We start from the raw sequence: 16149 nt of genomic DNA on the forward strand, positions 1-16149 counted from the left end.
CTCGTTGCCTAAGGTCGTCAGGAGCTAATTTAGTCACTGTACCCCATATAAAACTAAAAACTAAAGGTGGAAAGACCTTTTCATTTCTGGCTTCCAAGGCATGGAATTGTCTCCCCTCCAACCTTAGGCATGCCCCCTCAGAAAGCCTTTTTAGGAAACTTCTGAAGACCTGGATTTTCTCTCAGTCTGACTCATCGGTCCTCGCAGCTATCTGATCCTCGCTCTCCATTGCTGGTTCTCTGTGTGCTCAGCGCCAAGATGCTCCTTCCGGAGCGATAGTCGCGCTATACAAATTTTAATAAATATCAAATATCAAAAGTCCCTCCATGAATGCTTTAATTGCTGGCACTCTAAATAGTGAGAGGTGTTGCCTGTTTTGGAGATATGCTGCTAGCGCAGCTAGATGTATCCTGATGGATGAGTAGGCTAAGTTGCAATGTTGTAGGTGCAAGAGATAGCAAATGATGTTTCGTGTGGAAGCGTCTAATGGGTTTATGTCGTTTCTGCAGTAAATGACGAATTGTTTCCACTTTGCATAACATAACATGCCCTGGTAGTGGGTCTTCTTGCCTCTTTGATAATATTCATGCAGTCTGGAGGCAAGTACAGGTATCCTAACTCTAGGATCTCAGGAGCCAGATCGCTAGGTTCAGTTGTTGCGGGTCTGGATGTTGGATTTCGCCACGGTTCTGAGTTAGAAGACTGGGTGTTAGTCGCAGTCTTTGATGAGGCACCGCTGACAGTTCCAGGAACGTCATGTACCATGGTTGTCTCGCCCATGTGGGAGCAACTAGGATAAGCGTCAGTGAATGTTGGCGCATTTTGCGTGCCACTAGCGGTATTAGTGGAGCTGGGGGAAAAGTGTACGCAAATTTGCCTGACCAGTTCATCCATATCGCATTGCCCTGCGACTGCGGATGTGGGAAACTGGCGACAAAGTACTGGCATTTTGCGTTTTTGCTTGTGGCAAACAGATCTATCTCTGGTTGTCCCCATTTCCGGAAGAATGGTTGGAGCACATTGGGGTGAATCTTCCATTCGTGCATTTGTTGACTGTGCCTGCTGAGCAGGTCGGCCATCTGATTGTCCTTGCCTGGGAGATGTCCTGCCATGAGAAACATGTTCCTTTGAATGGCCCATTTCCACATGCTTTGAGCCAGATGCGACAGCTGTGGGGAGTGTGTCCCTCCTTGTTTCTGGATATAATAAATCGCTGTCATGTTGTCCGTCCGGATCAACACAGTCTTGTTGCATAAGTGTTTTTTGAATGCTTTTAGTGCTAGGAAGATTGCCATCAACTCCAGAAGGTTGATGTGCATTTTTTTCTGTTGCATAGTCCTTGAACTGTGTAATGCAGGACATGAGCTCCCCAGCCTTGCAGGGATGCGTCTGCTGTCATCACTATTTGTGGAACAGGCTCTTGGAACAGTCGTCCTTTGCAAAAGTTTTGTGGATTCCACCAATGCAGAGAGTTGTATGCCCGACTGGTGACCAACACTAGGTCTTTTAATTGCCCTTGAGCCTGGTTCCACTGCCTTGCTAGGCACTCTTGAAGCGGACCCATGTGTAACCTGGCATGAGGGACTATGAATATGCACAAGGCCATCATGCCTATGAGTTGCATAAACACTCGAGCTGGCAATGAGTGTTGGGGTCTGAACCTTTGGATTAAGGTCTGCATTCCGTTGATTCGTGCTGCGTTGGGATATGCCTTTGCTGCCAGTGTATTTATTGTTGCTCCCAGGTACTGTTGTATGTGGGAGGGTTGCAGGTGGGATTTTGGGTAGTTTAGCGAAAAGCCCAGGCTGTGCAGGAGATGAATGGTCTTTGACATGTGGCTGGCACATTGCTGGGCTGATGGCGCGTGTATTAGCCAATCGTCCAGATATGGGTAGACATGAATTTGTTGTCTCCTGAGATGTGCCGCCACTGTTGCTAGGTATTTGGTGAACACCCGTGGAGCTGTTGTTACACCGAATGGTAGGACTTTGAACTGGTAGTGTTGTCCTTGAATTGTAAACCGTAGATACTTTCTGTGAGCAGGGTGTATTGGTATATGAAAGTATGCGTCTTTGAGGTCTAGAGTTGCTAGGAAGTCTCCCTGTTGAAGAAGCGGTAAGACTTGTTGGAGAGTGAGCATATGAAAATGCTCTGACAAAATGTACATGTTGAGGGGCCTGAGGTCTAATATTGGTCTGAGCGAACCGTCCTTTTTTGGAATGAGGAAGTATAGTGAGTATACTTCTGTTCCCTGATGTTGTAGTGGGACTTGTTCTATGGCCCCCTTTTGTAGCATACTGATGACCTCTTGCTGCAGTGATGTTATATGTTCCTGCGACATTGGACGGTGTACGGGTGGTATGTTGGGTGGTGTTGACGTGAGTTCTAGGCAATAGCCATGTTGGATAATTTGCCTTACCCACCTGTCTGTTGTGATGTTTACCCAGACTGGCAGGAATTGTTGTAGTCTTCCCCCGACCGGTGTTATATGGTCTGGGGTAGTGCCAAGAAGTCACTGCTTGGCGTTAGTGGAGGATCTATTGGCATTGCCTTCACGACCCCTGCCCTTTGTGTTATTTCCTCTGTATCCACCCCTGTTCGTGTTTTTACTGTATGTGAATTGCGTATTAGTTTTGTAAGTGGAGGATTGCTGCGATGTGTTACCTCGCGCAATTCCTCTATAACTGGAGCGACGAAAGGAGCCTCTGTTGTTGGGACTGAAGGGATCCCATTGACTTAGCTGTTTCGTTGTCCTTTTTCATTTTGTCCAGAATTGAGTCAACTGCTGGACCAAACAAAAAAATCTGGATTTATAGGCTGGTTAAGAATTGTGGCCTATACTTCGTTTTTGAATCCAGATATGTGGTGTATAAAGATGAATTAAGAGCTACGATTTTAGAGGAATTTAGTTCCCCTGACATTGAAATTCTGATTTTTAAAATACAGTCATCCCTTAAGGAAAATTATAAATGTGCCTTAGTCTACAGGCCACCTGGTCCTTACAAGAAATTCACTAATAACCTAGTTGAACTACTTGCTCCACATATTAATGATGATTGTGAGTTTACATTAGTTGGAGATTTTAATGTCCACTGTGAGAAACTGGACTGCAATGACGCTCAATCATTAATAACAGACCTATCAGCCTTAGGTTTGACACTGAAGAATAATGGACCTACCCATCAGGCTGGTCATACTTTAGATCTAATTTTTTCCAACGTTCAAACGATCTCATGCCCGCCTGCTACTCAGGTGAGTTGGACTGACCACTTCATCGTGGAATTTACTACCCCTCCTCAGGCACCCAATTCCACACACCCCAGCACCTTACCTTGCATTCGTAGACAGTGGCATAAAGTCACTAAATCCACTTTTAAAGAAAATTTTAACTTTCCTGCCCTACGGCCCTCGGATGATATTGAAGCAGCTCTCGAGGAATTCGAAGGTGAAACTAGGAAAACTATAGATAAAATTGCCCCATTAAAGCTTTTTAAATCCAGGCCAGCTAAAAAGCAAGAAGTCTGGTACTCTGATCATCTAAGAACTCTCAAACAAGGAGCCAGGAAATTAGAAAAAAGATGGAGAACATCCCATCTCCCAGAGGATAAGGATAAATACTGGAGTGCGCTATCCTCCTACCACAAAGCAATACGTTGTGCACGGAAAGCACACATTGCTACCCAAATACAAGAGGCTGGAAACTCCCCTAGAGTTCTCTTCCAAATATTACAGACATTTGCTAAACCAACAGCATGTGAAGCTCCTGACATGTCATCTCAACAGATGTGTGACGAAATTTCCTGTTTTTTCACTAATAAAATTGATAACATTTATGATAAAATATTATGTACAAATCAGGCTGCATCGACTAATATGACAACCCTCCCTAATCTCACAGATTTTATATCGGACTCACAATCCTTGGACAGCTTTCCCCTTATCTCACTTCAAGAAACCTCTAACCTCATAAAACGGATTAAAAGTGGAAGTCCAGAGGATGCCATCCCTGCTAGATTAATGCCCACATTGGATGAGCAACTAAGTCCAATGATCACAGATTTAATAAATCTTTCACTCACCTCAGGTACTGTCCCCAAGGAATGGAAGCGAGCGCTTGTCAGACCCATAAGGAAAAACACCGCCTTACCATGGTCTGACCTGACAAACTTAAGACCCATCTCTCTGCTACCTTTCCTGGGGAAAGTTATAGAAAAACATGTCAATCGTCACCTGTCCAGACATATTGAACAAGTACAAGCCCTGGATGAATCCCAATCAGGATTCCGCCCCAAATACAGTACAGAATCTACCTTGCTGTCTGTTACTGATGATCTCCACGCTTACCAAGACAAGGGCCTCTCAGTCATCTTGGTTCTACTAGATCTATCGGCAGCGTTCGACACCGTGTCTCATTCCATCCTGACTCAACGGTTGTCGAGCGCTGGCCTTAAGAACAAAGCCCTTGAATGGTTAAAGAGTTTCCTAGCCGATCGCACCCAGAGAGTCACCATGGGTGCATATCGCTCAGCGGAAATTGAGATCTCTAAGGGGGTGCCACAGGGCTCATGTCTGAGCCCCACGCTCTTTAATATCTATGTGGCACCCCTGGCAGGAGTGTTGCGTAGATACGGCTTTGTCCCCGTATCTTACGCAGATGACACACAGCTCCTGTTCCCCTTCAAAACTCTTTCCGCTGAGGTTAGGAACTCTTTCTTGTCTGGCATGAAAGAAGTGGCGAATTGGATGGCTAACAACTATCTCCAATGTAATGTCAGCAAAACGGAGATCATGTTATTTGGGGAAGCTAAGATACTCTGGACTCCTGAATGATGGCCATCAGAGCTAGGAGCAGTCCATGAACCTAAACAGGTCGTGAAGAACTTGGGTATTCGGCTCGACCACGACATGTCATTAAAACAGCATACCAGCTATATTTCAGGGATTTGTTTCCACACCATTGGCCTGCTCCGCAAAATCTTTCCACTCCTACCTAACTCAGTAAGAAAAACTCTCGTTCAAGCACTTATCCTGAGTCGGATCGATTATTGCAACGGTCTGCTACTATCTGCCAACGAAGGAGTGCTAGACAAATTACAGGTCATTCAGAACACGGCAGCTCGCCTTGTTCTGAATGCCCCCCCGAGAACTGCCTCCAAACCCCTCCTTGAACAATTGCACTGGCTCCCAGTCAGACAAAGGCCAAAATTTAAAATATGCTGCCTAATCCACAAGTGCTTGAACGGACAGGGACCCATCTATCTTGAACGGAGATTTGTTCCTATTTGCAGAGTTGGATGGCTAACAACTATCTTCACCTGAACACAGGGAGCTCGATGAGCTTGCCAGTGACCCCCTGGGTCCTGCCTGCCCCATTTGTAGTCTGAGCCCGCTGCGCCACCTGCTTTTTGTATTCTTCTTGGATCGCTTTGTAAGTACCGCCTGTTGTCCCTTCTTCGAAACCACAGGATCTCTTGTAAGCCCCATATGCCGCTGCGACAAATCTCACCCCCTTTGTCTATCCCCCCCTTCAATTCCTGTCCCTCAAAGGGTGGGTGGGTGGGTCTTCTCCTGCCAAAATTCCCCGGAGAAAGAGAGCCTTGTGCCCGGTGCCCACCCTTAAATAGCCCTTGTTCCAACACGATCCCTTAGATCAAGCAACAATCTCCTCCTGGTGGTTCCCCATGTCAAAAGAGCCAGACATGGAGGTAGAGCTCTGTCTACTATGGGCCCAAAACTGTGGAACAAATTATCCCTGGCTCTAAGACAATGCAAAGAGCACCTAACTTTTCGCAAACATTTAAAAACTATTTTATTCAAAAATGAAATCTAAATTCCTTCTCCTCAGTATGTCTGTTGATTTACCGGTCAAAAAGCACAGAGATTCTCCTGGCGGAGTGATTCAAGCGCTATATAAACCCACAAATAAATAAAATAAATATGCGAAGCCATTCATGCCTTCTAAGCAACACGCTTGTGTTAATAGATCTGGCTGCTGTATCCGCCGCGTCTAGAGCACACTTAATGCAGGCATTGGTGATGAGCTTTCCCTCCTGTATAAGTTCATCTGCCTGCTCTTTGTAAGGCTCGGGTAAGGTTTGGAGAAGTCCTTCTAAGGTATCATAGTGTGCCCTGTCATACCTGGCCAGCAAGGCCTGTGTATTGGCTATTCTCCATGAGTTTGCTGCTTGCGCTGCTACTCTTTTTCCCGATGCTTCTAAAATCTTAGACTCCTTGTCAGGAGGAGGAGCCTCATCAGTTGTTTGTGAATTTGCACGCTTTCGTGCGTTGGATACCACCAATGAGTCTAAAAGCAGTTGTCCCCTGATGTATGTAGGGTCTACTGGTGCAGCCTTATACTTTTTTTTCTATTCTAGGGTTGATGACACGTGCCCTAGCACGGTCTTTTGAAAATGTCATTTGCGTGCTTTAGGACGCCCTTTATCATGGGGAGTGTTTTGACACTCCTTTCTGATGTTGTCAGTGTGTCAAATAGAAAGTCCTCTTCTATAGCATCAGAATGCATCTCTACATTATGGTAGGTGCAGCTTTGTCTATTAATGAGTTAAAAGCCACTGTGTCTTCTGTGGGTGATGGCTTAGCTGGGTATACAGTAGGGTCTGTAATGGGTAGAGCCCCCTCATTGTCTGGCTCACCCCCATGCCCCCTTGGTTGTGTATTGGGGTCTCCATATGGGTTTTGTATATCTCCAAAACCCCCCTCTGCATCCTGATCTTCATCTAGGTTGTAGTCAGAGCGTGCAGGTGAGTTTGGCATGTATGGAGTAGCAGGCATAGCTGGAGAGATAGGTTGGAAAAGAATAGGAGAGGTAGCACAGTCTCTTTTCTTTTTGAAGGGAATTTTTGAAGAGCCTTCACTTGGCACTGGTCTCTTTTTCCTTGTATAAACAGTCACTTTGCCAGTAATTGGGTCAATATATAGTTTTGACTGATCTTCTGTGGATGGGTCTGGATGGATGATTTCCTCTTCCACGGTATTTTGCTTCGGTGCCGTAGCTTTTGGTTTGTCCTTTTTGGGTTCGACACCCTTACTGGGTTCGACCGCTTTTGGTGCCTGGATTGGTTTTTGAGGTTTTCCGACAGGTTTTGTCGGTCTGACGTCTTTTACTGGCTTCACCACGGTTTTCGGACCGAGCGGTTTCGTTGGTTCGGTAACCTGTTTAGGTTTTAGAGTTGCGTCTGGGGTTGCCCGTTTTGGCTCGACGCCTCTTTTCGGATCTATGGCCTTTGGCTCGACCGATCTGGTGTGGTCTACTTTTGGTTTCTGTTTTGGTTCGATGACCGCCTTGGGCGTAGGCCTTTTTAGTTTGTCAACGCCCTTTTTCCCTTTTTCGAACGTCGAATCCGATGTGCTTGAGTCGACGGGCTTTGGCTTCGAGGTCGATTCGACGGCCTTTGGCTTCGAAGGTGTTGATGGAACGGTAGCCTTCGGGTCGGCGCCCTTTGATTTAATTACCTTCGGTTCGACGTAGTTCGGTCCGAAGACCGTCGTGTCGATGAGTTTCGGTTTTGATGGGCTTGGCCTTTGAAAATGTGTCTCAGACGGCTCTTTTTGTATGTTCTTAGCCGGGGCGGTATGGCGGGGCTGTAGAACCAGTATATTGGTCTTGGCTAAGGCCTGTTGGCGATGCCTCGACCTGAGTCTCTAATAGTGGTGTAGTGTCTATATGGGGCGGTGTACTCACGGTTCGCCCCTCGTCGCCATCGGAGTCGTCTTCGACAGCTACGATATCTTGGTCGTATTCTTCGACCTCGACGATTTCTTCGTCGTCGATGTAATATTCAGAGTCGTGCTCGGAGAATTGATCTTCCTCTTGTTCCGAGTCTTCGGCGTCAACCAGTTCTTCCTCGCCTTCGAAGATATTCTCGGGCTCTGGTGCCGACCTCTGCATTTCTTGCCTTTGTGCCGTCGATTCCGGATAGTCTTTTTGGATCGGAACTGGGCACAAGCTAGGCAACTGTCTTCTTTGTGATCTGGAGACAAGCATTTGTTGCACACTGGATGTTTATCTGTGTGCGGGAACTTTGAGTTGCACTGCGGGCAGTACTTGAATGGACTCCGTTCCATCGACCGTCGTCCACGTGGCGTCGAGAAGGCCTAGAGGCCCCATTCGACGACCGGAGTGCAAAGTAAAGTTAAGAATGTTATTGGTACCGATCGCAAACAATACCGACGAAACCGAAGGCCTTTTGGCCTTTTGAAAAGTTTTCCGAACTTGGAGTGCTTAAAAGTACATCCGAACCCAATGGCGGAAAAAAACAATCTGAGCATGGAGAGGATGCCCATGCGCACTGTAGTCCAAGGGTGGAGCCACCTATCTCGTGATACTTCGAAGACTCTTCCAGTACAACAATGTGCAATCACCCGGACCCAACACTAGGCGGCGATCTATGCACAGATATGAATTCAGCAGCCCACATGCCTCGAACACTGGATTTCTTACTAATCATTGCTTCAATTGTAGTATTTTACTTTTATAGAGTGAAGCAGTGACTGGCAACTCAGTTTTTGAGAGGTATTAAAGTGTCCTTTCTCATGTATTTAAATATACACCATCTTCTTGGAGAAACCCTGTACTACTTTGCCTTGCTACCATGAGGCAGTCAAGTTCTAAAAGGGAGTATTTGGTCATTCAGGGTCCAATACCACTGTGTTCCTGAACACTGGTAGTAAAACTCCAATTGCTACAACTGGACCAGCTAGGCTCCGACTTCCCTTGAACTCTAGGTCCAAGTTGCACATACGGTTTTGAACAAGTTCTTAGTTTTCTGATGAGAGTGCTTTCCTATACTGCGGTTATAAAAGATAAAAATAGAAAGCAAATCTTTGTTTTTAATTGAGAGACCTTTTTCTCTTTTTCTTTCGATTTTCAAACTGTTTCAGGACCCTGCATAGGAGAAGGGCAACTCTGTGTTTGGATGTAAGAAAAACACATTTCTGAAACATAGACATACTGGGAAATATAATGCGGAGTAACTATACTATCCTGAGGTCTCAAGGATTCTGTGCCAATATGCAGTAGGAGGAAAACAGTACAATGCAGTAATCAGTTTTTACTGACTAAAGCACCCATAATCATGTCTAAGTCGACTGTTATTAGAAAATGGCATGGCTGGCTGTATTTTTGGGGGGACTACAGATGGAGCTAATGCCTGCCATGCATAGAATTAATCACCATAATGAAAGAGAGGTCCTATAGGAAAGTAAAGCACCATACTTTAGAGATGGCAAACTGGCACCTTCCCAATGGTCATTTGTTCCCTTGCAAATCATGAATAACAAGACAACTTGGAGTGCTAAAGCTTCTAAAAACTAAATCGAGGAATTCATGAAAAGTTTGGTTTCCCCATACCGATGACCCGTATCTTCACAAATCAACAGACTCTTTCTATTCACCAGTCATCATGCCTCCATGGCTTATTGCTATGTCACACTAGCGCCAGTTGCCACTGACCACTGCCCATGATCCAGCCTCACCTCGCACTTATGGGTAGTGGCACCATAGGCTCTTGATTCACTCCGGTCAATGTAGACTATGGCACCTGATCGAAGCTCCCTGTATTCCACTGAGGTTTCTTGCCCAGAGTCTGACGCCCCATAGTCCTCCATCTCATCAGCATTTTCTCCATTTTCCAAATGTTCCTCTGGAGAGCAAGAGTCCTCATCTTCTTCCACATCTGCCTCTTCCACATCTGCCTCTTCCATCCCCTCACCTTCCACCTCCATCTCCAAATCTGGCAAAAGAGCAAGGAAATGCACACAGAAGAGAATAGAAAATTAAAATATCAAGATGAAGTTTCTTATCCCTTTAACCAGTTCTATATCTTGGGTAGCTTAATTCACAAACATTAAAATAATCGCTGTGGCATCCCATGACACATTTCTAAGCAAAAAAAACAGGCAGCTTTTTAATTTTTTTTATATTTTAGTAAAATAAAAATGGACTATGTGCATTTGTGTGCTGGATGTATGTGTGCCATCTATACTACTATTATAAAGAGAGAACTTGCATCTTTTGGCCAGGTAAACTCGGGAACCACAGCGCCAATCTACACACCGGATACATGTATGAAAATGTCAGGGTGTGTAGATGGACATAGGCTATATAAATAAAAATAAAGTAAATTAAAAAAATTAAGTTTGTAAACAAAGTAGTCCCCTGAAAGTAGCGCCAGCCGGGACCTAGCGCTGGCCGCTACGCGACGTGCGTGATGACGAAGGAGGAGGGCGGTGCAGTGACGAGCGGCTGTGCAGTGAGGAGCGGCGGCACAGGTAAGGAAAGGGAAAGTGAGACTGTGTGATGCAGGGGGAGGCAAAAAGGAGGCAGCAGTAAATGAAAATGTCGGAGCGCGAGTGAGTCGGGGCGGGAGGGGGGCGCGAGTGAGTCGGGGCGGGAGGGGGGCGCGAGTGAGTCGGGCGGGAGGGGGGCGCGAGTGAGTCGGGCGGGAGGGGGGCGCGAGTGAGTCGGGGCGGGAGGGGGGCGCGAGTGAGTCGGGGCGGGAGGGGGGCGCGAGTGAGTCGGGGCGGGAGGGGGGCGCGAGTGAGTCGGGGCGGGAGGGAGTCGGTGCGGGAGGGGGTCTGGGTGGGAGCGGGTGTACTGCCCCCAGCCCCTTTCTGCCCCAGGCAACGCTGGGGCAGGCTGCTAGTATTTGCTAAGTGTGAACCTAGCCTAAGGCAGGGTCCAGTGTCAAAGTCAAAAATACAGTCAAAAAGTGACTGGAGAGACAGCAGGGTTCCGGGAGTAGAAGGAGAGTGACACAGTATTCTATAAAGAAGTGCATCTTCAGCTCTTTTTTAAATTGGAGCAGGGCTGGGGCAAACCTAATGGATACAAGCAATGTTATTCCAGATCCAGGGTGCATACATGGAGAAGGCCTGAAGCCATGTAGTTTTCATTTTGTAGCACTTCTGTACATTGGGAACTTGCCAGACAGACACGGTCTGTGGTAAGCATGGTCACAAAGTAACTTGTGCCAAACACTTAGTTGGAATAATCAGTAGGACTTCTCTGCTTTCCCCCACCATCCTCCTCCCTCTAAACTGTTAAACATATCTGTCCTGAAGTTCTCGTGAACTGAACTGGGGGGACACCTGCTTGGGTAATGCTTGGCCCAGAAGTCAATGGCACCCAAGAATGGTGAGGCAACATGTGAAGTGCATGGAGAAGGCAGAAATATCCCAAATTAATCAAATGACAAGTATGAAACGATTCAGGAGAAGCAATGGAAAGCAAAATAGATACTACCAGAGCAAGAGGAAACCGCAAAGGGGCTGTTTAACTGCAAAAAGAATTGCACTCATATAGCACTTACTACCCATGACGAGGTGTCAAAGTGCTTTTGGCGAGTAGCACGCAACGCCGGAACCCAGAAAATATTAATGGTGAATTGGTATAGGGAATATGAAATTGATTTGAGCGCTGGACAGGTGAGTTTGTTATTTGGATTGAAAAAGGATAGTGGAGGAATACAAGAGAGGGAAGGGTTTGTATTTATATAGAGCTTTCTACCCCTGATGAGGTGTCAAAGTGCTTTTCGGCAGAGAGCCCACTACTCTGGAACCGAAACAGGATTAGAGGGGAATTAGTATAGGGAAATATGAAATTAATTTAAGCGGTGGACATGTGAGTCTGTTAGTTGGACTGAGAAGAATAGTGGAGGGATAGAAGAGGAAAGGGTCTAAAAAGTGTTATTTAGAGATCATAGAAGTAGGAGTAGTATCAGGATGAGTAAATGGGAAGGGGGAAGAGTCAGAAGGAAGGGTTTAACAAGCATTTTGCAATGCAACAGGCCTTGTATTTACGCAATTTTGAGTTATTGGCATTGTAAATGACAGTGACTTATTTAGGTTTACGCTTTTTAAGCATAAATAAAACGCATTGTCATTTACAATGCCAATAGCTTAAACTTGCGTAAATGTGAGACCTATTGCATTGCAAATGCTAGTTTTAAAAGGTTGCTTGCACTGCAACATTTATTACATCATCACGTCACACGCTGAACAGGCCACCACACTATAACTTCAAATTTACCATCATGGTGTCCGCTTCACGGGTCACCTTATTGGGCAACAGGTTTAGGGAAAAAAGGGGGTAAAGATATATTTCTTAACAAAGAAAAACTCGAAATTACTGGCCAATACCCCTACTTAGGCATCATAATTGATGATAAAATGAATTGGAAACCCACAATTGAGGCCAGGAAACACCATCTAATGCGAGCAATTGCTGCACTCATAGGTTTTTCACAGAAGCTGGGGAAAAGACCACCTGTAGAACTGATACATATCTACAGAGCTAAATGTCAGGCGATAGCCCTCTATGGGGCTGGACTGTGGGGGCATTCTAATGTTAGTCCTTTACAAGTGGCGGAGAACACTTTTTTAAGATTTTTATTAGCGGCACCTAAATGTGTTCCTACGTTTGGTTGTCACATGGAATTGGGGATCCCATATTTAGCGGACCTAGCAAAAATTCAACCTCTTCTACTTTGGGGTCGAATATGGACATCAACCAAAAATTCACTTACTAAGCAAATAGTGGCAGACTGCATGTCATTAGACTGCTCACTTAAAATCAGTTGGCTTATGTACATGAAAAATCTTTTGACCGATCTGGGGCTTGGGAATTATTACACTGCTCCCGAGACGATCTGTGAAATATCCAGAAAGGAATTGAAAGTGAGGGCCCTGAGACATGTAGAAGAGCTGCGTATCGCCAAGAAAGCAAGGAAAGCTTCCGTTCAACACTCAATGTCGATCCAGATTACCCTTTCAATTCAGCCATATTTATCATATGATCTGTCAAACTTTGAGCGATTCCTTCTGACAAGATTTAGATTTAACATCTTCCACCGATTGGTGGCTTTTCCGGTCCAAAATTGTTGGGACCAGATCTTTTCACTTTGTCCATGTGATGGAACCTCAGAGCAGACAACCATTCACACTGTTCTGTAAGTTTTATGACGCCCATCGTAAGCTTTGGTTGTTACCGCTGCTGAAATTACTGGGTTTTAGAAGATGTCGCCCAGCCATGCTGCGATTGCAGTTTCTAGAGACTGAATGGACTTGTAAATACATTGTGACATTTTTTTAATGTATTTTTAAACATAGAGCAAACCTTTGATAAGTTTGATATCTCTGAAAGCAAATGAATTTTAGAAACTAAGAATGTTGATGTATTAACTGGCATGGCTAGAGTTCCCCAAATATTCAATATGGATAACGCACTAGAATGAATTCTTCTATTTTTCAACCATGTATAATGATGCTTTTATCTGTGATATTGCTTTTATGGTTTTTTATGTACTTTAAAAACCGAATAAAGAATGTATATATATACTGGGCTACGGGACGGGCATTCAATGTATGGCGCAGAGGATACGTGTCGATTAAAGTTGTGCTTTTACCTGTCTGAGCTTTCACCACAAAGCGAAATTCGGCAACGAGGATGTGTGGAATTTTAGTTTGCGAGCTAAACATCATCTGCGCCAGCTTGTCATCCACGTACAACGTGCACGGCAGCCATTTTAGGTTTCATGGTCTCCCTGTCCACGATCGATCGCCAACGCGCCCCTCTGACCCAGCAAGCATCCTCTGCGCACCCTGGCTCCCCCTCCCTCCTCCTCATGAGCATAACCCTTCTGCATGACCCTGTCCTTGGGAGTCACACCAGCGCCTGACCAGCACCTCCTCTCTTCCTATGAATGCCCCTCTGTTGATAACCCTTCCCTCAGCTCAATTGTCCACGCGACATGAATACCACTCCATTGATGACCCCCTACCCCGTGTCCGACTGACCACACAGGTCCGAGGCCATCGCCTAAGCCAGGAGATACCATTTACTGCCCCTCATTGTATGGAGCCACCCCTCTTCAAAGGACACGCTGTTGATCAGGGCCTCCCCACCCCCCTGGGATATGGTCAGGCGCACACATCCTAAGACTTGGCGAAACACTCAGCTGCGTGATGACCCCCCTCCTCTTATCAGCGGGTTGAGGACCTCTATTGTAAAGGTATATGGGGGTGGGATTGACACTAGGATTACAGGGATGCCTTCTTCTTTATGTCACAATGTTCTGATTGTAATAAAGAAAGGTCACATGCCATAAACCAGTGTATAAGAGGCCAGGCCTCCGAGAGGCTGCTAGAGCACCTCGAGACGATACCTTGCTGTCCGATCTGATGTGTTCTGCTCCGTCGGAATAAAAACTTCTGTTTCCTGCCTTCTGGTCTCCGGCGCCTGCCTCATTGCTTGGTAAATTTGAATGGTACAAGGGCGGTTAGCGCCGGGCAAATCTTGAGAAAGGTCCTAGCCCTACCTTTTTCTACAATTGGCGTCCCAAAGCGTGGGGCCCATCAGCGACACGTGGATCCAGTGGGAGAGGTCCCGACGACAGAGTGAACGACTGCAACGATCGGGAAGAGCTCGTGTCCGATAGACCCTCGTCTGACAGCCGATCATCCGACCTTCACTAGTTCTGAACAGACCTCTCTCGAGTGATCTACGGTCCTGACTGGGAACCATCAGGAGTGCCACGGGCATCACGAAGGGGAGAGGACGATCGGGCGCTGGATCCAGAGGACAGGAAACCGTCCATGCGGTCCGGGTAAGGTCGTGTAAACACGACGAATTGAGAAAAGATTGTTTTGTTTGGATAATACTAGTATTACGCTTTGTTGAAACCTCTGGAGATTCGCTGTCTGCAAACGGAGAAAACAACAGGCTCTCTCTTTGCAAACAGTGAAGGATAGGTAACGCAGACTTTTGTCCCCGTTGTAATCCGTCGTGCCTATCTTCCTCCCCCACTGTTTCCCGAACTGTCGTTCGTGGATTATTGTCTGGAGATTCTTTTTCTGCAAACAGGGAAGAACAAGGTCTCTCTTTGCAGGTAGAGAAAGAGTAGGTAACGATAACTTTTCGTGCCCCCTTATTCTCCCCACTGATTGTTTTGATTGACCGATTGTTCGGTATTGGTTCGTTTGAGGTATTCACCGCCGGCAAACAACGGAGAATAGAAATATTCTGTCTAGTCTTTGCCCGCCGTGATAAGATAGGTAGTGCAGACTTTTGTCCCCGTTGTAATCCGTCATGCCTATCTTCTCCCCACTGGTTGGTAGCCTGTTTAGCCCGGACCGCTTATTAGAGATGAACCATCCAGCTCCACTGGAGGGCACCCCTAATAAGGACATGTTCACTAAGTATGGACTAGTCACTATAGCTTACACTAAACTATGGCATAAATATACAAAAAAGAACCCTGAAAGTCAGTGGCCACTGATAGGTTCCTTTAATGAAAATAAAATAAAAACATTAGAAATAGCGCTCCAGAAGAATAAGACCACGCCCACTATGCTCGACAGTATCGGCATGTGGCGCAAAGAAACGGAACAACGAAAGAAAAGAGAAGAAGCAAAAATAGGGAAAGAATTACGAAAGGCAGCTCACCTGGCCGCAAAGCAACTAGAAGAGGAAATAAAAGAAAGAAAGGAAGCTACACAAAACCAAGAATCAGGGTCGACAGGCCAATGTCCTGTTAGGACCCCCTCTGCGCTCTACCCTGAATTTCCCTCCAAACAACGGGCAAACGATGAGTTACTGCTAGGTCCCCCAATCATCTACATGCCCCCTCCATATGCTCCCAGCCAACAAAGCCTGCAAACCCCGAGTGTGAGTGAAAGTGACCCTAGCGCTAGTGCACCAGCCCTCACGGCCTCTGCACCAGCCACATTAACAACTTCGTCAGACTATCCCGAGGCTAGCAAACAATCACCAGCCAGACTAAATAGGTTGAGCAAAGATGAGCGGGATGGGATCGACAAAATAGCAAAGACATTAGTAGAACGAAGGGAGAGCGAAGATTATACAATGAGCGTATATAATTCACATGCCGACAGCCACAGACGGCATTTCATCTTGCGATTCAGCTACTACACCCTGAACGCATATGAAGATAGGTATCAAAGTAAGGGTCCCGCTAAACTAACAACGCTGTATAGGAAGATTGATGTTGGAGATGGGACTGAACGTGAGGCGACGGAGCTCTTCATGCAGATGCTTGAGGTCTTCCGCCACCTCACGGAACAAAAACCAGAAGCCAAGGTTACAGTCCCTGAAGCAACCTCGGTAGAAGT

The 16149-nt window shown here is 46.1% G+C and overlaps 1 protein-coding gene across 2 annotated transcripts in view; it reads right to left on the reverse strand.

Annotated features, from left to right (window-relative positions):
* ZBTB17 (zinc finger and BTB domain containing 17) overlaps window positions 1–16149 on the reverse strand; it is a 330328-nt gene that overhangs the window by 135719 nt on the left and 178460 nt on the right. For both annotated transcript variants that reach the window (XM_086921685.1, XM_086921684.1), the window contains exon 6: window positions 9496–9752. In XM_086921685.1, coding sequence (XP_086777811.1) covers window positions 9496–9752 — 257 coding nt within the window. The remainder of the gene's footprint in view (window positions 1–9495; window positions 9753–16149) is intronic.

This window comes from Lissotriton vulgaris, chromosome 5 (assembly GCF_964263255.1).
Source record: "Lissotriton vulgaris chromosome 5, aLisVul1.2, whole genome shotgun sequence".
NCBI classification, from domain to species: Eukaryota; Metazoa; Chordata; class Amphibia; order Caudata; family Salamandridae; genus Lissotriton; species Lissotriton vulgaris.